The sequence below is a fragment of the Zea mays genome, chromosome 3 (assembly GCF_902167145.1).
Source record: "Zea mays cultivar B73 chromosome 3, Zm-B73-REFERENCE-NAM-5.0, whole genome shotgun sequence".
In the NCBI taxonomy this organism is placed as follows: domain Eukaryota; kingdom Viridiplantae; phylum Streptophyta; class Magnoliopsida; order Poales; family Poaceae; genus Zea; species Zea mays.
This window is the reverse complement of record NC_050098.1, coordinates 199,570,833-199,595,550: the sequence shown is the minus strand read 5'-3', so window position 1 is coordinate 199,595,550 and position 24,718 is coordinate 199,570,833. Positions and strand designations below refer to the sequence as shown.

At 42.5% G+C, this 24,718-nt stretch overlaps 2 protein-coding genes and 1 pseudogene across 6 annotated transcripts in view; 2 read left to right on the top strand and 1 right to left on the bottom strand.

Annotated features, from left to right (window-relative positions):
* The window catches only part of LOC103652468 (isopentenyl phosphate kinase), a 29,726-nt gene extending 13,415 nt beyond the window's left edge, over positions 1-16,311 (bottom strand). Inside the window, exons 1-2 of the mRNA XM_020551008.2 lie at positions 16,239-16,311; positions 15,876-16,121 (exon numbers count right to left, since the gene is read on the bottom strand). Of these exons, the coding sequence (XP_020406597.2) occupies positions 15,876-16,121; positions 16,239-16,311 (319 nt within the window). The remainder of the gene's footprint in view (positions 1-15,875; positions 16,122-16,238) is intronic.
* On the top strand, positions 8,997-12,838 carry LOC100304144 (Zinc finger BED domain-containing protein pseudogene; annotated as a pseudogene). Of its 3 annotated transcripts, none has more exons than NR_174133.1 (6): positions 8,997-9,200; positions 9,849-10,702; positions 11,730-11,762; positions 11,830-11,899; positions 12,313-12,389; positions 12,604-12,838. The product of NR_174133.1 is annotated as a Zinc finger BED domain-containing protein pseudogene, transcript variant 2 (transcript). The 3 variants fall into 3 exon arrangements; NR_174134.1 differs by having other exon boundaries at positions 11,253-11,762; NR_174132.1 differs by having other exon boundaries at positions 9,849-11,762.
* Positions 16,312-20,482: 4,171 nt separating the features above from the next.
* Positions 20,483-24,242, top strand: LOC100217155 (Polynucleotidyl transferase ribonuclease H-like superfamily protein). 2 transcript variants are annotated; one of them, XR_563438.3, is made up of 6 exons: positions 20,483-20,823; positions 21,583-22,142; positions 22,490-22,561; positions 22,643-22,735; positions 23,001-23,093; positions 23,243-24,242. XR_563438.3 is itself a non-coding variant. In NM_001143520.1 (6 exons), the coding sequence occupies exons 1-6, from the start codon at positions 20,672-20,674 to the stop codon at positions 23,297-23,299; spliced, it is 525 nt and encodes a 174-aa protein (NP_001136992.1). In that variant the 5' UTR covers positions 20,647-20,671; the 3' UTR covers positions 23,300-23,987. The 2 variants fall into 2 exon arrangements, 1 of the variants encoding a protein (NP_001136992.1); NM_001143520.1 differs by having other exon boundaries at positions 20,647-20,823; positions 22,085-22,142; positions 23,243-23,987.
* Positions 24,243-24,718: the final 476 nt, after the last annotated feature.

The window sequence follows — 24,718 nt, the reverse complement described above, 5'->3', positions numbered from 1 at the left end:
GGAAGCTGCAAGAAGGGCCGAAGGTAATTGGACTGACTCAAAAGCAATCCATAACATCGATGGAGCTGAAGCTTGTGAACAGTACAAATTCAGAAGGGAGAAAGCAGCTTCAGCAGACCAGCCGAAGCCTATGCTGTTATGTGAGGACATAGCAGAGCAGAAGGTGCTGTTAGGCTCTCAGTTATCCGAAGAGCAGGAGAAAACCTTGATAAGGTTTTTGTTCAATAACAAGGATGTTTTTGCATGGTCAGCCAATGATCTCTGCGGAGTTAATAGAGATGTTATCGAGCACTCACTCAATGTCGATCCATCCTTCAGACCCAGAAAGCAAAGGCTTCGGAAAATGTCAGATGATAAGGCCGAAGGTGCTCGCAACGAAGTCAAAAGACTCCTCAGTGCAGGAGTTATCAGAGAAGTGAAGTACCCAGAATGGCTGGCTAACACTGTTATGGTAAAAAAGGCCAATGGCAAGTGGCGAATGTGCATCGATTTTACAGATCTTAACAAAGCTTGCCCGAAGGATGAATTCCCACTACCAAGGATAGATTCTTTAGTTGATGCAGCAGCTTCTTCAGAGCTCATGAGTCTGTTAGACTGTTATTCAGGCTATCACCAAATTTGGATGAAGCAGGAAGATGAGCCGAAGACTAGCTTCATAACTCCAAGTGGCACATATTGCTATCTTCGGATGCCTGAGGGGCTCAAAAACGCTGGAGGAAGTTTCAGCCGAATGACTGCGAAGGTTCTCCAATCTCAAATAGGCAGAAACGTGCTAACTTATGTTGATGACATCATTGTCAAAAGCACGAAGCAGGAGAATCATATTGCTGATCTGCAGGAGACCTTCGCCAGTTTCAGGCAAGCTGGCTTAAAGTTAAATCCAGAAAAATGCGTCTTCGGAGTGAAGAAGGGGAAATTTCTTGGATGCTTGGTTTCAACAAAGGGGATTGAAGCTAATCCAAGTAAAATTGAAGCTATACTTCGGATGGAGCCACCAACTACAAAGAAGGGGGCTCAAAGATTGACAGGAAGATTGGCATCTCTCAATAGATTCATATCCAGATCAGCAGAGAGAAACTTACCATTCTTCGAGGTACTGAAGTCAGCCGAAGTCTTTCAATGGGGACCAATCCAACAGAAGGCCTTTGAAGAGCTAAAACAGTATTTAATAGATCTAACAACATTGACTCCACCAATGCCAGGGGCTCCTTTGTTATTATATGTGGCAGCTTCGCACTCAGCGGTAAGTGCAGCACTTGTCCAGGAGAAGCTTGATGGTCAAGTCAAGAGGCAGGCCCCAATATATTTCGTATCCGAGGTTCTTAATTTGTCAAAGAAAAATTATACAGAGCTGGAGAAGGTATTGTATGCTGTCTTGATGGCCTCCAGGAAGCTTCGGCACTATTTCCAAGCTTACAACATAATTGTTCCTTCATCACAACCTCTGAAGGATATTATGAGGAATCGAGAAGCTACTGGAAGGATTGGAAAATGGGCTGCAGAGCTCAATGAATTTTGTATTGAATATGTTCATAGATCTTCGATTCAGTCACAGGCGCTGGCAGACTTTATTGCTGATTGGACGCCAGGGACTCAGGAGGAGGAAACGAATAAAGACAACGAAGCCTGGACAGTGTTTTGTGATGGATCTTGGGGAACCTTCGGAGCAGGAGCGGCTGCTGTGTTGGTTTCACCTTCCAAAGTCAAAATTTGTTATGCGGCAAAGCTTGATTTTAATTGCACAAATAACATTGCTGAGTACGAAGCATTGGTTCTAGGTCTTCGGAAGTTAAAAGCAATGGGAATCAGAAGGGCCATACTTAAAACTGATTCCCAGGTTGTTTCGGGTCATATTGACAAAAGTTGTAAGGCTAAGGATCCGAAGCTTGAAAAATATCTGGATATGGTTCGAAGAGTCGAAGCTTCCTTCGAAGGGTTTTCTGTCAAGAATATCCCTCGAGGGCAAAATGAGCATGCTGATCTGCTAGCTAAGTCAGCAGCACAGGGGCTGCCTTTACCTTCGGATGTGTTCTTCGAAACAATAAAAGCACCTTCGGTGGAACTTCTTGAAAGAGCAGTTCTTAATATATCTCCTGTTTTTAGCGAAGATTGGAGAACCGAGATCATCTCTTACCTTCAGGGTAAATTTCTTTCAGATGACGAAGCTTATAACAAGAGGATGGAGGCAAGAGCTCGTCCGTATGTCATAATAGAAGGGGAGTTGTACAAACATGGAGTTTGTGCTCCGCTGCTCAAATGTTTATCCAGAACCGAAGGTATAGAGTTAATGAAAGAAATACATGCAGGCCTGTGTGGATCTCACATCGGATCTAGGCCGTTACTTGGAAAAGTTTTCCGTCAAGGGTTTTACTGGCCGAAGGCAGCTTCGGATGCAGCAGAATTGGTTCAGAAGTGCGAAGGTTGTCAGAAATGTGCAAGAGATCAAAAACAACCTTCGTCCTTAACACAGCTCATACAACCCACTTGGCCATTGCAAAGGTGGGGCCTTGACTTGTTAGGTCCGTTACCACCGGCCCAAGGGAACCTGAGGTATGTTGTAGTAGCTGTGGAATATTTTTCTAAATGGATTGAGGCGAAGCCTTTAGCCACAATAACTTCGGCTACCGTCCAAAAGTTTTTCTGGCAAAATATTGTTTGTCGTTTCGGGGTGCCAAAGGCTATCACTGTGGACAATGGAACACAGTTTGACTCCGAAGCTTTCAGGGATTTCTGTGACCAAATTGGTACGAAGATCCATTTTGCATCAGTTAGGCACCCGGAGTCAAATGGACTCGTTGAAAGAGCCAACGGCATTATAATGACAGGAATAATGAAGTTAATCTTCAATCAACCCAGAGGAAAATGGCCAGATCAGTTAATCAAAGTGGTGTGGAGCCACAACACGACAACATCAAGGTCTACAGGCTTCACCCCATTCAAGTTGTTATTCGGTGACGAAGCAATAACTCCAGAGGAAGCTAAAACCGGATCAATAAGGATAGTAGCTTCGGCAGAATCGGATTCCGAAGCTGCTTATTCTATAGAAAAAGATGCTTTAGAAGGGATCAGACTGCAAGCCGTGGAGAATATCAATAAATATCAAGCTGAAACAGTTAAATGGCGGGATAGAAAGGTTCGGCTAAAAAATATTGGGCCAGGGCACTTGGTGCTTCGGAGGGTGGCCAACTCGGAAACAGTGGGCAAATTGCAGTTGAAATGGGACGGGCCTTTCTTAGTAGCATCTTCGTCAAGACCCGGTTCATACAGATTGAAAGATATGGACGGCAATGACATTCCTAGATCTTGGAATGCGGATGAGCTTCGGCGATATTATGTATAATTCGATGTAATTTTTCATATTTTTTATTTTTTAGTTCTTCTTTCATGGCACCCTTTTCCTTTCCGAAGGGGGAGAAAGGTTTTTAATGGGGCCATCACGTGTAATTTTCTTTTTTAGTTCTATAAGAGCAAAATCCCCCAAAGAATGTAAATGTAAAAGCTGAGAATGCACCATCGAGTGCCAAAAAGTAAAGGCGAAGAAGCTCCAAAGACGTTCCTAAGGGAATGCAGAGCTTACAGCGAAAAGTCAACGCTGATCCCGCCAAAAGTAAAGGCGAAGAAGCTCCAAAGACGTTCCTAAGGGAATGCAGAGCTTACAGCGAAAAGTCAACGCTGATTCCGCCAAAAGTAAAGGCGAAGAAGCTCCAAAGTCGTTCCTAAGGGAATGCAGAGCTGAGGTGTATTGTTTTTAAGAAAATAATGGCTATGAATATGGCTTCGGATACGTGTTTGGCCATTCATTTGCACATCACATTACATCATAGCATTTGCATTCATAAACATTCATCTAGGCATATGTAGGATAATCATCTTCATCGCATAAAATGGTTGCTTCGGCAAGAAGAGAAAAAAGAAAGGGAAAATTTCTATGAAGGAGAGCTTCGGAGAAAAGGAAAATGTTGTTTTCTATGCTTCGTTGCGTACGAAAAGAAGGGAAGGTGTTTTTTCGCCTTCGGCTCAAAAAAGGAAATTTCGTCCACATCAAAGCATTTCTCATACATCAGTGAAAGGTTAAGGATATATTACAAGGTATGAACAGCATACATTAAAAACAAGTTTTTGTTTACATTTACAAAAGTTATCTCAAAAGTTTTTCAAGTACTGTCTGCAGTCTACTATCTAAATCTCCAAGGAGCTTCGGCTTCGGCGTTATTTTTGATCATCAGCTTCGGCTTCGGCGTTATTTTTGATCATCAGCTTCGGCTTCGTCATCCTACATGAATAAGGTCGTTGGAAGTCAGAATCAAGTTTACAGGAAAAGGTAAGCACAAGGTATGATTTCTTACTGGATCAAGGTGGCTACGAGCTTCGTCTCAGCTTTCTCTCGACCACCTTTTGTCCATATCATTTTTACAAATCGATTCGAGATGCTTCGGGCGAGATCAGGGATGTCATCCAGGATTGATGGTGACAAAGTAAAATTTGGCCTATTGACAATTTTCCCATGATCACAGCCAGCCTTCATGAAGGCTGCAGCAGTCCCTCGAGAAGCCACCCAGGCACAGAAGTCACCATGCCCAGCTATGACTTCGTCGAGCTCGTCAATCTCCCCCTCAATGTGTTCGAAGGTTTTTGGTAGATCTTCAGCTGAGGGGGTAAATTTTTCGCTGCTAGCTCCAACCGAGTAAAAAATCTTTCTTAGTCGTTGAATGCACTTGTTGCTAAATTCCAGGCATTTTTCTTGAAGATTTGTCAGTAGTTTTCTCAAATCCGAATTTTGCTGAGCTTCGGCTTCAAGTTTTGCATTGAGATCTTGTTTTTCTCGTTCGAACTGCTCAGACTGGCGGAGAAGCTTCGAATTCAGTTCTGATATTTTTGCTTCAGCTTCCGCCAGTAAGCCTTCGGCTGCCTGGAGCTCAAAGTTCTTTTTCTCAAAAGCATCTGATTGCTCCTTTATTTTGTTTTCCAAATTTCCGATTATAATTTCATGCTTTTTATCTTCAAGATCTTGCTGCATTTGCAAGGCTTTGCTCAATAACATACTCTACACAAACACAACCTTCGTCAGACATGTTTTTATTAGAAGCAATAAAGGTTAAGGGACAAGTCATTCACCTTGAAGTTGGAGTAAAATAAACTACCAACGACATGTTGTCGTCGGTAGCGGCTGATGTCTGTTTCTAGCTTCGGGAATCCAATACTCTTGGACAGAGTACTGATAACTTTGGCCCCTGTTTGGTCCCGAATACACTCTAATTTCTCGTCATCAACGCCTCCGAAGAGGAGTGCCCCAGGTTTGTATCCACAGGATTGGGCATATTCTTTAAGCTCTTCTATTTCAGCTTTTGTTAGATGTTCTCCAACTAAGTTTTGGAACGCGAAGGCTTCGTTTTCTGAAGCTTCATCAGCAATTTCTTTTCCTTTCTGTGACGCTGCGGTCACAGTCTCTTCGGCAGCAGTGGCAGCTTCTTCTGCAGCCATGTCTAGCAGCATTTGGTCAATATGTTCAATTGTGCTCTCTAAATTCAAATCTTCAGCTGAGGTAACTTCGGCGGCTGCGGCTTCCGAAGGTGCAATTTCAATATCTGCCCCCTCTAAAGCTGCTCGTGTTTTTTGGGCCGAAGCTCTTGGCGGCGTTTTGTCAATTACCTCTGTCACGGTAATGATTCTTTGTTTCCTTGCCTTGATTGTTTTCTTCGATTTCTCGGGCTCCTTGTCCTTCTGAAAAAACTTTGTCAGTTGAGGATCCAGTGGACTTAGCTTCGCAGGTAAGGATTCAGTCATTACCTTCAGAATTTCCTCAACAACAGCAGCAGAAGGTGATGCGGGAGTTTCTTCTGCTTCGGATATTTGTTGCTTCGGAGAAGAAGCTTTCCTTTTCTTCGGAATTTTCTTTGTTACTGGCTCTTTTTCACCTTCATCTAAGGCTTCAGTTACCCTTTTCCTTTTTTGGCCTCCGGCACCTTTGTTCAGATTTTCGTAGTCTGGGTATTCGAAACCCAAGGCGTCCAACACTCGATTTAGCCTTCGTTTCGGACGAGTGCCGAAGGCTGCGGTCATCAATTGATCTTCTTTTTTGGAATAATTGCCAAGTATTTCATTACACATTGCTTCAATCGTATCTAGCCATTCTTGGCAAGGTGCTTTAAAGTACTTTTTAAACTTGAAATAGTAAGGCAAACGTACGAGTTCACCTTCTTTCTTTTCCCCCTGTAGCTTCGGCATTTCCCATTCTCTCAAACTGGGAAAAACTTTGAATGCTAAAAACTCTTGAACCAGGTCCCTCGTGCTGATATGCTCTGCAATAATTCTGAATTCACTCATTGCTTGCTGTGTTGGACCTTCGGGTGTCATATTGCAGCGAGGACGGGTTTCTCCGAAGATTAATTCCAGCGGGCTTTGTACAAGCTTTTCCTTGTCGTCATCAACCTTGACATAGAACCACTCTGATTTCCAGCCTGCTGCCCACTTGCTTCGGTAGCTAATTACAGGGAACTTTGTAGTTTTCCGATAGGCAAAGTTATAGCAACCAAAATTATCGTGTAATCCATCTTTTCTAGCCTTTGTTTGATAATGTAGCTCGTGAACCCGGCAGAAGCTGTCTGCAAATGGTTCCACTGCTTGGCTTCGGAGTGCCCAGATATAAACAATAAGCCTAACGATAGCGTTAGGGGGCAGCTGATGAAAATAGATATCGAACCTCTTCAGTACCTCTCCAATAATCCCATGTAGGGGGAACCTTAATCCAGCCTTTAGAAAACTTTTAAAAATAACAATCTCATCCTTCTCTGGCTTCGGGGTAGTCTCTTCTCCACCGAAGCGCAACAACTTCTTCTGATTTTCAGTAAAAAAGCCCGCTTTTACCATCTTGGACAAATCAGCCTTCGAAACAGTAGATTTCCCGAAGTCCAAGTGGCTCGGCTTGCTTGGCATGGCAATGCGGTAATCATCTTCGGAATCAGTTTCCTCAATATCTTCTTCCTCTGCTTCAGCGATTGCTTGTTCTGCTTGTTTTGCATCATCATGAGGGATCTTTTCTGAGGTCACTAGACCCGATCGTTGCATGGCTTCGGAGATGAGAAGAGTCTCTGAAGCTTCAGTTTCCTCCCCCTCGCGCTCAACCCTGGCGGTAGAGCGGACTCTGGCCATTCAATTATGAACTTGTGAAACTTTAAAATTTTCTTCCTCCGAAGCAGGTTTCAAACTGGAGCTTCGTTCGTTTCTAACAGACAAGCTTCGACGATGGTTAAAAATTTTGGCAGGAAAACAGTGCAAATAGCAATGAATGCTGTGGTAACTTCACACCTACTCGTCTGTTTATATAGTGCTGCAGGTAAGAAGGCGAAGCGCCAGAGTTTTTACACCAGGCGCACACCCGCTTGCGCTCGCTGCGCGGTGGACCGCAGGGACAAACAGTAAACTCTGCAAGGTGGGACCGCTGCGTGCTGGGAAATTAAATCGTTTCTCGGCAACGAGCTCAGGGAAGGTGTTTTTTGGACCTTCGGCTCCCCGAAGCTTAAGAGACTTTTTTCACGGATCAAGCTCGTTACGAAAAACGATCTAGCACCGCGAAAGGGGCTACTGTTGGGTCTATGCTTCGTCGCCGAAGGTCTTCAAGGGAGAAGCGGCTTAAAATGTGTGAGCAGGTATCTTCGGACTCGTATCAGAAAGGGAAAAGCTACAAAGGTTGACACAGCGCCGAAGCTGTGAAGCAGGAAAGCTTCGGCATGTTCGCAGAAAAGGGAACCGACTTAAAGATGAAAAGGTCATTTAGACCCCGATAGAGTGCTATAGAATTATCACCAAATGTAAAGGGCATGTATGTAATTTTGTATGGGTTGTACCCCGTGCCTATAAATAGGTGAACAGTACCCCCGTACTGTTCACGTTAATTTGGCATTTGCTTTTGCGTCACACTTGTATTTTCATCTCCTTCCAAGCCGAAGGTACATTTATAATTCGATATTATCTCTATTTCTCTATGATGATATAATAAAGTTAAATGAATGATGTTATATGATTATTCATGCTATCTTTCATGTTTCATATGCTTCGTCTTTTCATTAATATATACTGTAATGATGAAGGTTCGTCCTTCATAACCTTCGTCCGGAGATCGTTATATCCTAAGGGAAATAATGCCTCAAAGGACGAAGGACTTTATCGTTTAACATTCTCTGTGTTGCCTTGTTCTTAACTCATAGCATTTGATAACAAGTCCCCAACAATGTGCCGTCTACCCCATAACAAAATCAACCAGTTCAGCATGTAACTTTATAACAGGAGTAAGACAGACAGACAGACAAAGTCAATTCAGTAAGACTGTCAGAATCAATTCAGGGCTTGTTCGGTTCTACCCCAATCCATATGGATTGAGGGGATTTTAATCCCTAGTAAGTCAAAATCTCCTTCAATTCGTATCAATCCGCTCCAATCCATATGGATTAAAAATAACCAAACAAGGCTTCAGTGGGTGCGAACGATACCGGCGCCGTGCACGACGATGAAGTTAGTATCGAGACCCAGCCCAGTCATCCCCGCAATCCACTCCGTGTCCACGGCCGGGTCGGACGGATCTCCGGGCTTCCTACTCCAGTCCATTCTCAGAACCTTCTCCATAGCGCCATCGCCGTTAGCTTCGGACATGGCATGCCGCAGCTGCGCACATGCCAACCGTAGGTTCTCCTCGTTGATGCTCTCCAGCTCGCCCTTGTTGGTAATCGCCGCTCCACCTGCGTCACCCCACCATAGCTTCTCAATTCAACCAATGCCAAGGAGGAGTACACGTAGGCCTGGGAATGGGCCATATAAACTCATGGGCAGAAAGGGGCTCCAAACTTGTGGGCTAACAAATTTGAGTTTTTTTTGGGCTTTCCACTGATTAGGGCAGAGTTGGATCAGGACACTCCACTAAAGGGCCGGCACGAATCAATCATCAAACAAAGCCCAAATATGCTACTGGATTGAACTAAAGGGCATAAGCCCGTGGATCATGTGAAAGGGCTACATTTCAATCTCTCAGACACTAGACACAACCTATCTACTCCAAGATCCACGGCGGCGTGCTGGCCTACTCTAAGATCCGCCGGCGCGTCGTGGCGGCTCCTCCGCGTCCCGCCTCCGAGGCCGCGGGCGGCGTCAGGCTGATCTGGGTGGCGCGCGGCGCCGGGGAGCGCCCCATCGTATTCGTGCCTCTCAAGGTCACACCGCCTCGCGCTCGTCTCCTCTCCTTGTCGCTTCGATTCGTTCCCCTCCCGCTCCCGCTCGCCCTCGCCATGAATGATGTCGCCTGAATCTGGTTCTGGGGTTTCGGTAGCTACTACTTGGTCGGCTTGCCGCCTCTTCTTCTTTGCGTTGCTGCTCTGCGTTTGCGTCGCAGTGACCGAGCGACGTCAGCAGAAACGGACGGCCGTTTCGTGGGGCAATTTCCCCACCCACCCCCAGGAAATCGCGCAAAAGGGTCCCGGGGCACGCGCAGTCCAACGGGGAGGGGGAGGTCAGCGGACTGCTGCCGTCTCACACAATGCAGTGCCTGTGAACTGCTAACAGCAGCAGAGAAGGAAGCAGACTAGATACAGCTTTAGCCTTTTGCTTTGTTTGTTGTTCATCCCACTCACAGCTGCTCCTGTGTGTTTCTTGCAAGTTTTCTATGGCGTTAGCTGAGAAGAGCTCATAGCATGTGACAGCCGGCGACGAGTTGCAGTCTTTTTTACAATTTAGTCTTTTTTGGGTTTTATTTTCAGAAATACCTATTTTCAGTTTTATTTTTAAAAATAGTACAGTGCTAGTACTATGCATTTCATCGCGTAAATTAATCAATTGAATGGTTTCAATTGGTGATTTTGCAGCCTAGGCCATGGAGGGGGTATCATCAGCTCCAGAAATGGACGAGGCTATCTCAACTGACCAATCAAGCAGATCAACAAAAAGAAGGGCTAAAGTGTGGGATCATGTTGATTCAGAGCTAATAGATGGGAAAGAGAAGGCGGTTTGCAAATACTGTAAGGCCCACTTATCTTCTGCTGCGGGTAAAGGTACAACTCATCTAAATAGGCATATTTCTGTGTATTGCCATGCAATTCCACCAGAAGAGAGACAAAGGTTCTTAGCGACCCAAAAAACAAAGCCTGATGTTGCTCATGTTTTCGACCCAGTAGTCTTTCGTGGTCTAATAGCCAAGTACTTCCTTAGCGCAGAGATTTCATTTCGAAAGTGTGAAGATCCATCCTGGAAAGAAATGATAAATTATTGTCAACCATCTTTTCGATTAGTCGGTCGACAGACTGTCCGTTCAGATTGTATGTTGTTGTATGAAGAGGAGAAGTTGCAGTTAATTGAGCAGTTTACAAAGTTGAAATCTCATGTTAGTTTGACTGCTGATCTTTGGTCCTCTAACCAAAACCTTGGATATCTTGGTGTAACAGCACATTTCATTAGTGAAGATTTTGAGTTGCACAAAAAGATTATTGCATTCAAGAAGATTTCCTTCCCACATACATCTTATGCTGTGCAAGATGGTATTACCTCTTGTTTGCTAGAGTGGGGATTGGTTGGTGATTTGTTTACCCTGACTTTGGATAATGCTAGTGTAAACAATAGAGCAATGAAAGATATGCGAGATGCTTTGGGCAGCCAGATGTTTTTCAGTGGTGAACACCTCCATGTGAGGTGTTCTTCTCATGTGCTCAACATCATGGTTCAAGCTGGACTAAAGGTCGTTCCAAATGCAGTCGGGAAGGTGAGGGACATTATCAAGGTCGTAATATCTACACCATCTCGTTTACAGATCTTCAATTCTATTGTTCAAACGTTGGGTCTTAGAAGTAAATCGGGGCTGATTCTTGATGTTCCACATCGTTGGAATGCAACCTATGATATGCTAAATGAAGCCCTAAAATATAAGGCTGCTCTGAACAGATATGCAGTAGAGCAACACCATGAATGTCCCACTGAAGAAGATTGGTCGAAGGCAGAAGCTCTTCATGGTTTTCTACAAGAGTTTAGTGATGCAACCAAAGCATTCTCAGCGGATAGGCATCCCACAGCTCATCTTTTTCTCAAGATGTTGCTCGTTATCCGAGGTGTGCTGCTTGATGAGAATTATAACTCAAATGAACTCCTTAATGAGATGGCAAATGTTATGTATACCAAGTTCCAAAAATATTGGATAAATCCTAATATTGTGTTGCTCATAGCTGCTGTTCTAGATCCATCAATGAAAACTGAATTTGTCAAGTTCTATTTCTACACAGTTGGTGACAATGTTGATATGAAGATGAGGGAGCTCAAAAGGTACTTGAAGAAATATTACCTAGAGTACGAGAAAATCATGAGGAGTCATAGTTTGCATGTCTTTATTACTCCCGATGATCAGATGAGAAGTGAGCCTTCTACCTCTTCACCTCTTTGTGGTAAAAGAAGGGTGGAACATGCATTTGCTCAATTTGCATCTCAAAATGCGAATGCCCGTCCAGAGCGAACAGAAATGGATACATACTTGGAGGACCCTAGGATCCTTATCAAGCCAGATGAATGCTTCAATGTTTTAGGATGGTGGAAGAAAAATTCAGATGCTTATCCAATATTGTCTTTAATGGCTAGGGATTTCATGGCTATTCCTGTGAGTACGGTGTCCTCAGAATCTGCCTTTAGTGCAGCTGGTAGAGTCCTTGGAAAAAATAGGACATCACTATCTCCTGAAACACTTGAAGCTTTAGTCTGTGCTAAAGACTGGTTGATTGGATTCAATGACGAAGAAGAAGGTAAATTATCATATAAAAGTAGACTTTTATATGATAATGAGTTAAATTGTCTACGTCATTTCACTAGGTGAACCAATGACTGGAAAGCGAATGTTTGATTCAGATGATGAGGAATATGATTGGGAAATTTGAAGCAGGTAAAACAAAAAAAATTCATTTTCTTAATCACCAAAGTTTTATCTTTTGTCTGTTCTTCTCTAATATCCATGCATCTAAATAAGCCCTAATAGTATCTCTCATTCTCTTGTTACTATTAGTATTTAAACTTATTACTATTAGTATTTAAGCGTGAATAATTATCATTAGCATTTAAGTTACATTTTATAACCTACGTACAACAGTATATGTTTCTTGCCTACGTACAACAGTATATCTCTCATTCTAATATCGATGGATACAACAGTATATGACCAATATAGATGACCTACGTACATGTGTTCTATGCTTCAGCAAGCATAATATGTTTCTTGCCTTCGCATCAACTCAAGTGTGTGATGATATGTTGCTGTCTAGTACTAACTCTGAATCAATTAACTATGCATTTGTCCAGGCTAAGGAGTTCCTTGGTGCTTCCGGTGACAAGCGAAAGGAAGTCAATTAACTCTGAATCAGTGGTTCTGCTGCAAGGTAAATTGCCTGAATATAAATATCCATGTCAGAACCAACTTTATCTACAAGGATTAATTTTTAGTCTCCCAATTTTATGCCCCAGTTATATTTTATCCTAGTGAAGTTTTACTGCTCTCATATACTTAGATGAACTAAAGTTGATCATTTTGTGCTCGGAACAACTCTGTATAACAGTCTATATAGTTTAACAGTCTATATAGTTTGCATGCAGGTTACACACAACATTTTATTGAATGGAAAGAGGACACTCGGTGACCACAAGATCATCAGATGATCATTTGATGAACTAATTCTCATCAAGCATCAATGTCACCAACTGTGTAGAAATACTGAATTTTAGCATGGAGCGTCTTTGTAAACATTTTAGCATGGAGCAGTTTCTCATCGATCATGGCTGTCAAGTTCTATTTCTCTACACAGTTGCACTTTGTGGTTGTTTTCTATCATTTGTTTGTGAGCCCATGGATTTTACTAATTTATTAGCTTGTGGTGGTGCTTGCTTGTATATGAAGGCCCTTGGATTGGCCCGTGGATTTTTAAAAGGATCGAGGCGGATTAGGATGTCGGGGCATTAAAAAACGGATTGAATTGAGTTGTATCAAATCAATTTGGATTTAAGTAGGGCTGGGTTCACTTTTTAAACTTATAGGATTGGAGTGGGGTTGGGGCCGGATTGTGACCCATTATCAGGCTTCACTTTCTCGGGCTCCTTGTCCTTCTGAAAAAACTTTGTCAGTTGAGGATCCAGTGGACTTAGCTTCGCAGGTAAGGATTCAGTCATTACCTTCAGAATTTCCTCAACAACAGCAGCAGAAGGTGATGCGGGAGTTTCTTCTGCTTCGGATATTTGTTGCTTCGGAGAAGAAGCTTTCCTTTTCTTCGGAATTTTCTTTGTTACTGGCTCTTTTTCACCTTCATCTAAGGCTTCAGTTACCCTTTTCCTTTTTTGGCCTCCGGCACCTTTGTTCAGATTTTCGTAGTCTGGGTATTCGAAACCCAAGGCGTCCAACACTCGATTTAGCCTTCGTTTCGGACGAGTGCCGAAGGCTGCGGTCATCAATTGATCTTCTTTTTTGGAATAATTGCCAAGTATTTCATTACACATTGCTTCAATCGTATCTAGCCATTCTTGGCAAGGTGCTTTAAAGTACTTTTTAAACTTGAAATAGTAAGGCAAACGTACGAGTTCACCTTCTTTCTTTTCCCCCTGTAGCTTCGGCATTTCCCATTCTCTCAAACTGGGAAAAACTTTGAATGCTAAAAACTCTTGAACCAGGTCCCTCGTGCTGATATGCTCTGCAATAATTCTGAATTCACTCATTGCTTGCTGTGTTGGACCTTCGGGTGTCATATTGCAGCGAGGACGGGTTTCTCCGAAGATTAATTCCAGCGGGCTTTGTACAAGCTTTTCCTTGTCGTCATCAACCTTGACATAGAACCACTCTGATTTCCAGCCTGCTGCCCACTTGCTTCGGTAGCTAATTACAGGGAACTTTGTAGTTTTCCGATAGGCAAAGTTATAGCAACCAAAATTATCGTGTAATCCATCTTTTCTAGCCTTTGTTTGATAATGTAGCTCGTGAACCCGGCAGAAGCTGTCTGCAAATGGTTCCACTGCTTGGCTTCGGAGTGCCCAGATATAAACAATAAGCCTAACGATAGCGTTAGGGGGCAGCTGATGAAAATAGATATCGAACCTCTTCAGTACCTCTCCAATAATCCCATGTAGGGGGAACCTTAATCCAGCCTTTAGAAAACTTTTAAAAATAACAATCTCATCCTTCTCTGGCTTCGGGGTAGTCTCTTCTCCACCGAAGCGCAACAACTTCTTCTGATTTTCAGTAAAAAAGCCCGCTTTTACCATCTTGGACAAATCAGCCTTCGAAACAGTAGATTTCCCGAAGTCCAAGTGGCTCGGCTTGCTTGGCATGGCAATGCGGTAATCATCTTCGGAATCAGTTTCCTCAATATCTTCTTCCTCTGCTTCAGCGATTGCTTGTTCTGCTTGTTTTGCATCATCATGAGGGATCTTTTCTGAGGTCACTAGACCCGATCGTTGCATGGCTTCGGAGATGAGAAGAGTCTCTGAAGCTTCAGTTTCCTCCCCCTCGCGCTCAACCCTGGCGGTAGAGCGGACTCTGGCCATTCAATTATGAACTTGTGAAACTTTAAAATTTTCTTCCTCCGAAGCAGGTTTCAAACTGGAGCTTCGTTCGTTTCTAACAGACAAGCTTCGACGATGGTTAAAAATTTTGGCAGGAAAACAGTGCAAATAGCAATGAATGCTGTGGTAACTTCACACCTACTCGTCTGTTTATATAGTGCTGCAGGTAAGAAGGCGAAGCGCCAGAGTTTTTACACCAGGCGCACACCCGCTTGCGCTCGCTGCGCGGTGGACCGCAGGGACAAACAGTAAACTCTGCAAGGTGGGACCGCTGCGTGCTGGGAAATTAAATCGTTTCTCGGCAACGAGCTCAGGGAAGGTGTTTTTTGGACCTTCGGCTCCCCGAAGCTTAAGAGACTTTTTTCACGGATCAAGCTCGTTACGAAAAACGATCTAGCACCGCGAAAGGGGCTACTGTTGGGTCTATGCTTCGTCGCCGAAGGTCTTCAAGGGAGAAGCGGCTTAAAATGTGTGAGCAGGTATCTTCGGACTCGTATCAGAAAGGGAAAAGCTACAAAGGTTGACACAGCGCCGAAGCTGTGAAGCAGGAAAGCTTCGGCATGTTCGCAGAAAAGGGAACCGACTTAAAGATGAAAAGGTCATTTAGACCCCGATAGAGTGCTATAGAATTATCACCAAATGTAAAGGGCATGTATGTAATTTTGTATGGGTTGTACCCCGTGCCTATAAATAGGTGAACAGTACCCCCGTACTGTTCACGTTAATTTGGCATTTGCTTTTGCGTCACACTTGTATTTTCATCTCCTTCCAAGCCGAAGGTACATTTATAATTCGATATTATCTCTATTTCTCTATGATGATATAATAAAGTTAAATGAATGATGTTATATGATTATTCATGCTATCTTTCATGTTTCATATGCTTCGTCTTTTCATTAATATATACTGTAATGATGAAGGTTCGTCCTTCATAACCTTCGTCCGGAGATCGTTATATCCTAAGGGAAATAATGCCTCAAAGGACGAAGGACTTTATCGTTTAACATTCTCTGTGTTGCCTTGTTCTTAACTCATAGCATTTGATAACAAGTCCCCAACAATGTGCCGTCTACCCCATAACAAAATCAACCAGTTCAGCATGTAACTTTATAACAGGAGTAAGACAGACAGACAGACAAAGTCAATTCAGTAAGACTGTCAGAATCAATTCAGGGCTTGTTCGGTTCTACCCCAATCCATATGGATTGAGGGGATTTTAATCCCTAGTAAGTCAAAATCTCCTTCAATTCGTATCAATCCGCTCCAATCCATATGGATTAAAAATAACCAAACAAGGCTTCAGTGGGTGCGAACGATACCGGCGCCGTGCACGACGATGAAGTTAGTATCGAGACCCAGCCCAGTCATCCCCGCAATCCACTCCGTGTCCACGGCCGGGTCGGACGGATCTCCGGGCTTCCTACTCCAGTCCATTCTCAGAACCTTCTCCATAGCGCCATCGCCGTTAGCTTCGGACATGGCATGCCGCAGCTGCGCACATGCCAACCGTAGGTTCTCCTCGTTGATGCTCTCCAGCTCGCCCTTGTTGGTAATCGCCGCTCCACCTGCGTCACCCCACCATAGCTTCTCAATTCAACCAATGCCAAGGAGGAGTACACGGTGCTACGAAGGCACGGACAACAAAGAGCTAAGGAATCATTACGCAGGGCGCGAGAGAGCACCTAGCTTGACAATACAGCGAACCGTGCGTGGCGCCGTGGGTCTCGGTTGCTCCTGCGCAACCTCCTTCGCCATGGGATCTTCACTCCTGCGGTCCGCAACGACCGATGCGCAGGGGTGTCGGGGAAGGGAGAGGGAGAGGGACGGGAATCTGAGCGGGGCGCTGTTGTCTAGGAGAGAAATTTGTATTTTTCACACTCTAAACAAGTGACTTTGCATAATTTACACTCCAAAGATTGACACCACAAATTTAACCCCAATAACATTGACACATTGATTTACTTGACATTTTATTCTTTTAATAGTTGTATTTCTCTTTTTTCCATTTTCTGGATTTTTAAGGACTAATTTACCCTTCTATCTAGTGATGAAAACGGTCGGTAAACACTAAAATCATTACCGTTTTCATATTTTATCGGAAACAAAATCGAAAACGGTAACTCCGGAAACAGAAACAATATCGGTATTTCGGAAACATCGGAAACGAAAGTTTGGTGCGGAAAATACACCGGTAACGGCCGAAATCTAAAATACGATCAGTAAACATATCAAACTTCACAATACAACAAAGTTGATAAAAGATCACAAAAACCACAAGTTCACAATTCATAATATAACAAGTTCACAAGGATCACAAATTTATAATATAAAAAGTTTACAAAGATCACAAGTTCACAATATTACAAGTTCACAGTATAACAAGTTCATAAAGATTACAAGTTCACATACTCGATATTCACAATTCATAATATCCACCCGATCTAACTGACATGACATGCTTACTTATGAAATATTTTTTCTCACATAAAGAGTTTTTCACAACCTCACAGAAAAATCATAAAACCTAGTGTGTGGAAAAGACCAAATCGTTAATATCAACTGCCTTCCAACACCATCTATCCCAAAAAATCTTAAGGCGTCCAAAAAATACAAAAATAAGTAATCCTTATCAAGAGACATACAGGCGATGCGAAAAATCACTTGCTGGAAAATTCCGAAAAATTTCGAGACACAATTTCGAAAAAATCCGAGACACAATTCCGGAAAATTCCGAGACACAAATCCGGTAATTTCCGACAAAAAACGGTAACCGAAGGAAACGGTCGGTAAAACACCACGCCGATTCCGATAGAAAATTACGAAAATCAGTCCCGTTTTCAAAAAATACCGTTACCAGTGAATCCGATCGAAAAAATTCGAATTCGGTTTCCGAAATTCCAAAAAATTCCGAAATCGTTTTCATCCCTACTTCTATCCACATTCCTAGGAACGTATGGTACAATACAATACAATCGCATGTATATGCAGCCACCGTCAATCTCGCTAAAAAGGTCTCGTTGCCTTGCGCCGCCAACGAACAACTGCACACGAGGGAAGAGGGGCCTGGCTGGCGGCGCTCGTCAAAGCCCCGCGGTGGCTGGTTTATTCTCGATTGTTGTTTCATGCCATTGCTGCTAAGTTGGATCGACGACTATTCATCTCCATCGTCGAATTGTCAGTTGCACGAGATCTCTCCCTCGCAGTCCCAGTTCCACTCCACAAACGTCATTCTTCGTCACCACCACAAGTAGGCGGTGTAACGGAACCTGATTCAATTGAGTCATCTAGACGGTATTAGTAATCATATTTTCAGTATCAGCCTTCAGCAGTATTATTTACAGTGATGAATCGTGGTTAACCACCAACAAGATCATGTTTCAATATTAACATGGACAACTTTGCTCATAAATTATGATTGGAACATTTATGATTCAATCAATCATGTCTTCACGTTTTCCTAATTGTTGCAAGCAGGGTAGATTCAGAGGTTGCCATGGGGAGCAATAATGATGTTCCATTGTTGTTGTTTGAGGCTTCTTCACCTATCCCATAAGTTGATTGGGATAACTTAAAATAGTAGAGACTCATGACGAGGAAGGAGGAATTGAACCATTGAGTGAGGATCAGCTATATGTGATCTTGGGCTTGAGGGATGAGGATGAGAGGAGAAAGGTAGCTGAACCGAATGGTTGTACAATGCGTGAGGAGGGAGATGAAAATACTAAAGATGTTGCCATTCCTATTAATGATGCCATACCAGATGAGGTAGTGATTACATATGATAAGGATCACCAAAAATGGATCTTGGAACATTGTACCCATCAATGGATGAATTTAGGTTGGTTGTCAGGCAATTTGCTATTAATGAGGAGTTTGAGCTAGGCACAGAGAAGTCATCCAAGGAAAGGTTTAGAAGATTCTGCAAGTCTAGTAAAGAATGCCCTTGGAGGATTGTTGGTAGAAGGCAAGCTGATGGAAAAACGATAAAGGTGAAATAATATTGAGTATCATTCTAACTTGCATATGGTTCAGCTGAGGACAAATACTAGAGGTTTGGGATACTTGAAAGTTGTGGAATCCGCTAATTGGAGTGCACAAGTTTGGGATAATAGCAAAAATTGTGGAAGGCATATTGTGAAGCTTAATCAAAAGACATGTACTTGTCTTGAGTGGCAGCACACCGGTAAGCCATGTGAGCATGTTTTGACCTTTGTAACATCAAAAAAAGAGTAGATCTTGAACAATTTGTGCATGAGTGTTACTCACTGGACAAATTCAAGTCAGCTTATGGGAGAGAGATTGAGCCATTAACAGACAAAACACAGTGGCCACAAGTACAACTCCCATTTGTTGTGGGTGCACCACTTTGTACGAGAAATGTTGGAAGGCAAAGAAAATTAAGGATCAAGGGATGTCTCGAGGGTGGCCATAAGAAGAAAGGTTCCAATGATGACAACACGCTCCCATCGGTGGTAAGGGGAAGAAAATGATAAGAGGGTCAATGACTTGACTTAAATGTGGTTTAAAGGGTCACAGGCAAGCTAGTTACAAGTGTCCACTTAATGGAACCAAAAAAGGCAAGTGTTATTTTGTCATAAAAGCTTAAACGATGTCCTCGAACTATGAGTTCTTATTTTATTTAGGTGCAGGAAGAGGAAGCCTAGAATGAACAATACAAAAATTAGTCTGATGAATCTAGCACGCCACAAAAGCCAACTAGAGAACAAATACTACAAGACAGTCTAGGCATTGTGACTAGAAGGTAATTTCCAATCACACATATATCTGTGTTCATCAATGGACAAACGAGAATAAGAAATATTTAATTAATTGTAAAGCACGTATGTATGCAATCGTCTTGCATTCTTGCTGAGTGATGGCAGCTCTTCACATGCTAGCACCACTACTCCACAAAAGATGCCTATTGCAGCTCCACCAAAAAAGATGATTCCCAAGAGAAAACTACAAATTGGAATAGTTGTGTCTTTAATGCCACAAGTTTAATTGCCATGGCTGTTATGCATGAGGATAACAGGACATGCATGTTATTGTTACCTTATGCAGTTCGAATGTAACCCATAGTTCATTTAACTATCTAGAACAAGAGAGTTATTTTAGTGCTATTAGTAACTCACCTCAAGTTGTTCATTTCTCCTTTTCTAAACCTTTAGTCCGATAGTACATAGTCTGAATCCCAACTATAGCTGCTGCTGCTACTACAATCACCAGAACAATCCATCTGAGTGTTTCTACAAATGAAGTTGCATACATCAATGATTCAAGCTATGATTTTATTAAAACATAAAGCTAACTAAAATATGAACTGGATGAAACATAAAACTAGAAGGATTCATAATTTTCTTCTTGGTCTGTGCACTAGAGCCAAATACGACATCTAAAGAAAAAGAAAAACAGTGAGCCATGACGCTGAGCCACCTTTTCCTCCATGAGCAGCTATGGAAGCAACATGGGCTCGAGCAGCAGCCGAGCACACACATACTTGTGCTGCGTTTGATAGCTAGTGGAGTGAGCGAGAAGGATATTTCAGGGAGCGAGTGAGAGGGAGGGCACCAACTTGAAGGAGGGAGGCGACGACTAGGGTGACATCCTCGGCGAGGTCGACCACCTCTCTGCCGGCGACAACTATATTTGTGTGATTCCCTTTTGTTGTTGTGTGGGAGAGAGCTTGCGTCTATCTATACGAAATGTAGAATAAGGGTAGATTGGTCCTTTAAAAATCTAGGATGTAGAAAAAAAGAAAAAGAAAATTATTAAAAGGATAAAATGTCAAGTAAATCAATATGTCAATCTTGTGGGGTTAAATTTACGGTGTCAATCTTTGAAGTGTCAATTATGCAAAGTCACTTGTTTAGAGTGTCAAAAATACAAATTTCTCGTTGTCTAATGCGGTGGCCGGTTGGGCATCCAGTTCGTACTTGCCGTTGTCCATCTGCCATCAGATCGTTTATCCTACTAATCTAGGCCGTCCAAATCGGTAGTTTCAGTTCCTTCACTTGTCTGCATCCCCCTTCCCCTAACTCCGCCGCCACTGCCGTCCGCGCTCGCCGTCGCCCCGAACCTATCGCCCACTGCATTTTTCCGGCGGAGGTATGCGATGAGGCTGCTGCAAGCGGAGGAGCTATTTCGGAAGGTTCTGGAGGTCGGGTCGAAGAATAAGGCGGCTCGGCTGCTGGGGCTCGACGTCGGCAGCAAGTACGTCGGGGTGGCCATCTCCGATGAGAAGAACAGGGTCGCTATGCCTCTGAGGTAAGCACCTCCAACAACTGCTGCCCGCGGCACACTGTGCTCGCTGCGATAAGTGCTATGTTTAGAGGATTTGATTTTCTTCCTATGTTAACTTGTGTACTCACTGTGGTAATCCAACATAAGCTCATATGTGCCATCTCAAGATGCAGATGCAGGTTGAAATATGAATGTGTGTGCAAAAACGTTTTTTGGCCAATTGGCCTCCTTAAATTATTTCAGTCCAAATTTTTTTTGGCCCGCTTAAATTGCAGTGGTACCAATTCATATGTAAACTTAGTCAAGATAGTATTCAATGATTGGATCGAGGTGTTTTATTTGTATTCTGCATATTAAAGCGACAGAAATGGTGTGAATTGTCGGGTGGTAGATGTGGTGCTATCCTATTATGATCTTCTTTTGGATATTGTGTATGCACCTCTGAATTGGTGGGGAAAGGATATGCAACAACATCCTATGGAATGCATTTGGTCTACTCAACCACTTTATTTGCATCAATTGTTTAAAACTGCATGAATAATAAAAATGAAAAGTATAAATTATCATATTGGTTGGGTAAATGGAAGACTCCAATATTCTGTGGAATTTGATTTCTTTACATATATATTTGATTCAAGGACCACAAGTGTACTCATCCCTATGTGTAGTAGATTAGAAATAGAGATGCAGGTACTCAGAAAACACTGCTAGACATTTAACAGTACAAGATAAACATGGCTACTGATCCATCTGTGTATTTGTTTTTTCTCATGTATAACATAGATTTGGTAAACTGTGCGAGTCTGTTACACCCGACCTTCATCCGTTTTCCCTTTGCTCAATCAGGCTGGGTCAAGCAGGTCAGACTATATATCTGATAGGGTGTTTTAGTCTAAACCTTTTTTCTCTTATCCCTTGTGTACTTCTCTGGAGTTTTGTAACAATTTCCTCTGTTGCTGTCACACAGTTAAGTCTGAGAAGATTCGAATATCTTCCTTTCCTTGTCCCTTGTGTACTTGCCTGGAGTTTTGCAATAATTGCCTCTGTTGCTGTCACAAAGTTAAGTCTGAGAAGATTCAGATTACAAGCTCAACAAGATAATTTGTTGTTTTATGGATATTGGCTATATTCCTAAAATCTACTTAGTTTCTTTATAGCCAAATCTATATCTTGTGAAAAAAATGTAACAACTGCAATTCAGACGATAGTTTACATTCATGTACTTGTTAGAAAAGGACATGTATCATTATCTGTGGCTAAGATCCTTATTGAATGAATCTTGCAGTGTTTTGTGTCGGACAAAAACAAACATCAACTTGATGGCAGATGATTTCAAAACATTGGTATGTTGAAAATACCTGTTCAGTTTCTGGTATCATATAAATTTTGGATATATCAAAAGTCGGTCCTTAGATTGAGTACTCAATATGCTATACAGCATCTTTTCATAACGAATGGTTGTGCATCACACCATCATTCTCTTTTATTAAATTCATTTTGGTTTCATTTATTGCCCCGAAATATTTAGGTTTGGCAGTTGGCACTGCAATTTATTTGTAGTAATGCTAAGTTCTATACGTAGATCAGCATTTTTAACTGATTGGTTGCAGCTCTATAGTTGTTGCTTTAGTTTATGTTTAATTGGAATGAAAGATGTAATCACCAATGCCAACTTTGTTTATTGGGATAGGTTTCGATGTATTCCATAGCTGGGTTCGTTGTGGGCTATCCATTCAAAATCTATGGTCAACCTTGTGCAAGTGTAAAGTGCCCATGCTCATGTACAATTCCCGTTTGTTCTACTTAATCTTTTTTTTAATGTTCTCTTTTGTCTGTAAATCAGGCAATCCAAGTAAGTCTTGCTGGGGAACTTTGTAAAACAGGGAAACTTGATGATCTGCCCTACGCATATTGGGATGAAAATTTCACCTCAAAGGTGAACTCTGTTTTCTTCTCGGAAATTTCTTGCTGATACATGAGAAACAGGATTAATAGGTGGAAAGTGCATTTTTTCTGCTGAATGTGGATGCTACGTTACATTACATTGTTGTAACATGCTATAGGCATGGTATCAGATTCGTTAATAGTGCTGCTCCTTCTATGCACACGTTTTTACTCTCCTCCCATCTCTCTTTGAAGTTCTTCATTTCATTAGTGGAGCTCTTTGATTGATCATTTGATCTCCTTGTGGTTTTCCGCAGTGTGTAGAAGCCCTCTTGCATCCCCTGAATCTAAAAGACTTGGACGATGCCAAAACAATGACAGACAAATTTGCTGCAGTCTGTATACTCCAGGTGCGTACTCCTAAGTACCAGGGTGACTTTGCGTTACTGCTGCAGATTTCATGTTTTTCAACTCTTCGTGACAGATGGTACATAGTTTATTCAGTTAAAGTCATCTGAAGCTGCTTTAGTGACACTGACGACGATCCATTACTGAACAGGGTTATCTTGACAACATGAACAGAAAACTGAGATCCACAGATAAGTCTGAAGCATAAAGGTGGCACCTAAGATTCCAGTTTGAACTAAACCAAAGAGCAAGGGAACCTTTTTTTTGATAGAACAGGAGGGGAGGGCCCCTACTGAAAATTTTATTTAAAATTTGAAAAGAAAACAAAGTTTAGAACAAACAAGAAGACAAATTACAGGGGGTTAGGGAGAGTTTGTACTGCCATTGTTTTCTACTGCCATTGTTGAAGCCAAGTCGGGATGGCAGAATCAAATCTACCCAAAGCTCTGTGAATGACAAGGAGCAATTCATTTGCAAACTCCTGCTTGCAATGTTGCACCGTTGGATCTTTGTTTTGAAAAAGCCAAGCATTGCGGCACTTCCAAATGCTCAAAGTCATGAGAATAATAACCTCCATAGAGAATGGGACATTGAGTTGCTGTTTTAGGTTTGCCGCAGCCTCCTCTGGATTAACAATTCTAGGTGGAATCAGACCGATTGAGTGCCAGCAGGCCTTCGCGAAGTTGCACCTGAGGAATAGATGATAAAAAGTTTCTTCCTTCTGGCAGATGCAGTTCTCGCAGGTGTAAAACTCAAGAGTCATGTTCTTCCTCCTAAGCATATTCCTTGTGTTGAGCCTATTTTTTAGCCATAGCCAATAAAAGACTTTATGCTTAGGTTGACATTTGTTCTTCCAGAGCGATCTGTAAATCTGATGAACTTGAGACTGACCCATCAAATGCTTGTAAGTCTGCTTCGTAGAGAAGATTTCAGATCCCCAAATGAGCTTCCAAGTGTCCTTAGCGTTGGTCACTGTGATTTGTCCCTAGGTCTCGTTTAGTTCAAGATACTGCTCGTAGGCTTGCATAGACAGAGGGAGCTGAAAAATCTCAAGGAGATGCTCTTTTTGCTTAGCTTCTTTGATAGAGTTTGGTGTTGCAAGCAAATGAAAATAATTCCGGGTATTGCTGAGCCGGGATGCCCTTGTTCCACAGATCTTCCCAGAAAAGAATAGTTCTCCCATTGCCAATGGTTGGGGCTGCCAAGCCCTTGAAATCTTGGACTAGACTAAGCAGGCTTTTCCACCAAAAGGAACCAATATTTGAACAACTAGGAAGTCTGTCTGTCCTGTAGTAGTTGTTCTAGACCAGGTTAACCCAAGGTAAGTCATGTTTGTTGAAGAACTTATGCACAAATTTCAAAAGCAAGGCCTTGTTTTGCGTCTCCAACCTGACCACCCCAAGGCCCCCATTGTGCTTTGGCTGAGTAATTATGCTCCAAACAGCAAGAGCTGATCTGTTTGAGTTCACATCATTTCCTCTCCAGAGACAATGCCTCCGGAAGGCATCAATCCTTTTGACAGTGGAGGCAGGAATTTTCAGCGTGCTCATCAGGAAAGTCGGGAGAGCAGAGAAAACATAGTTAACTACCTCCAATCTTCCGACCTGGGAGAGGAGAGCAGAAGTAA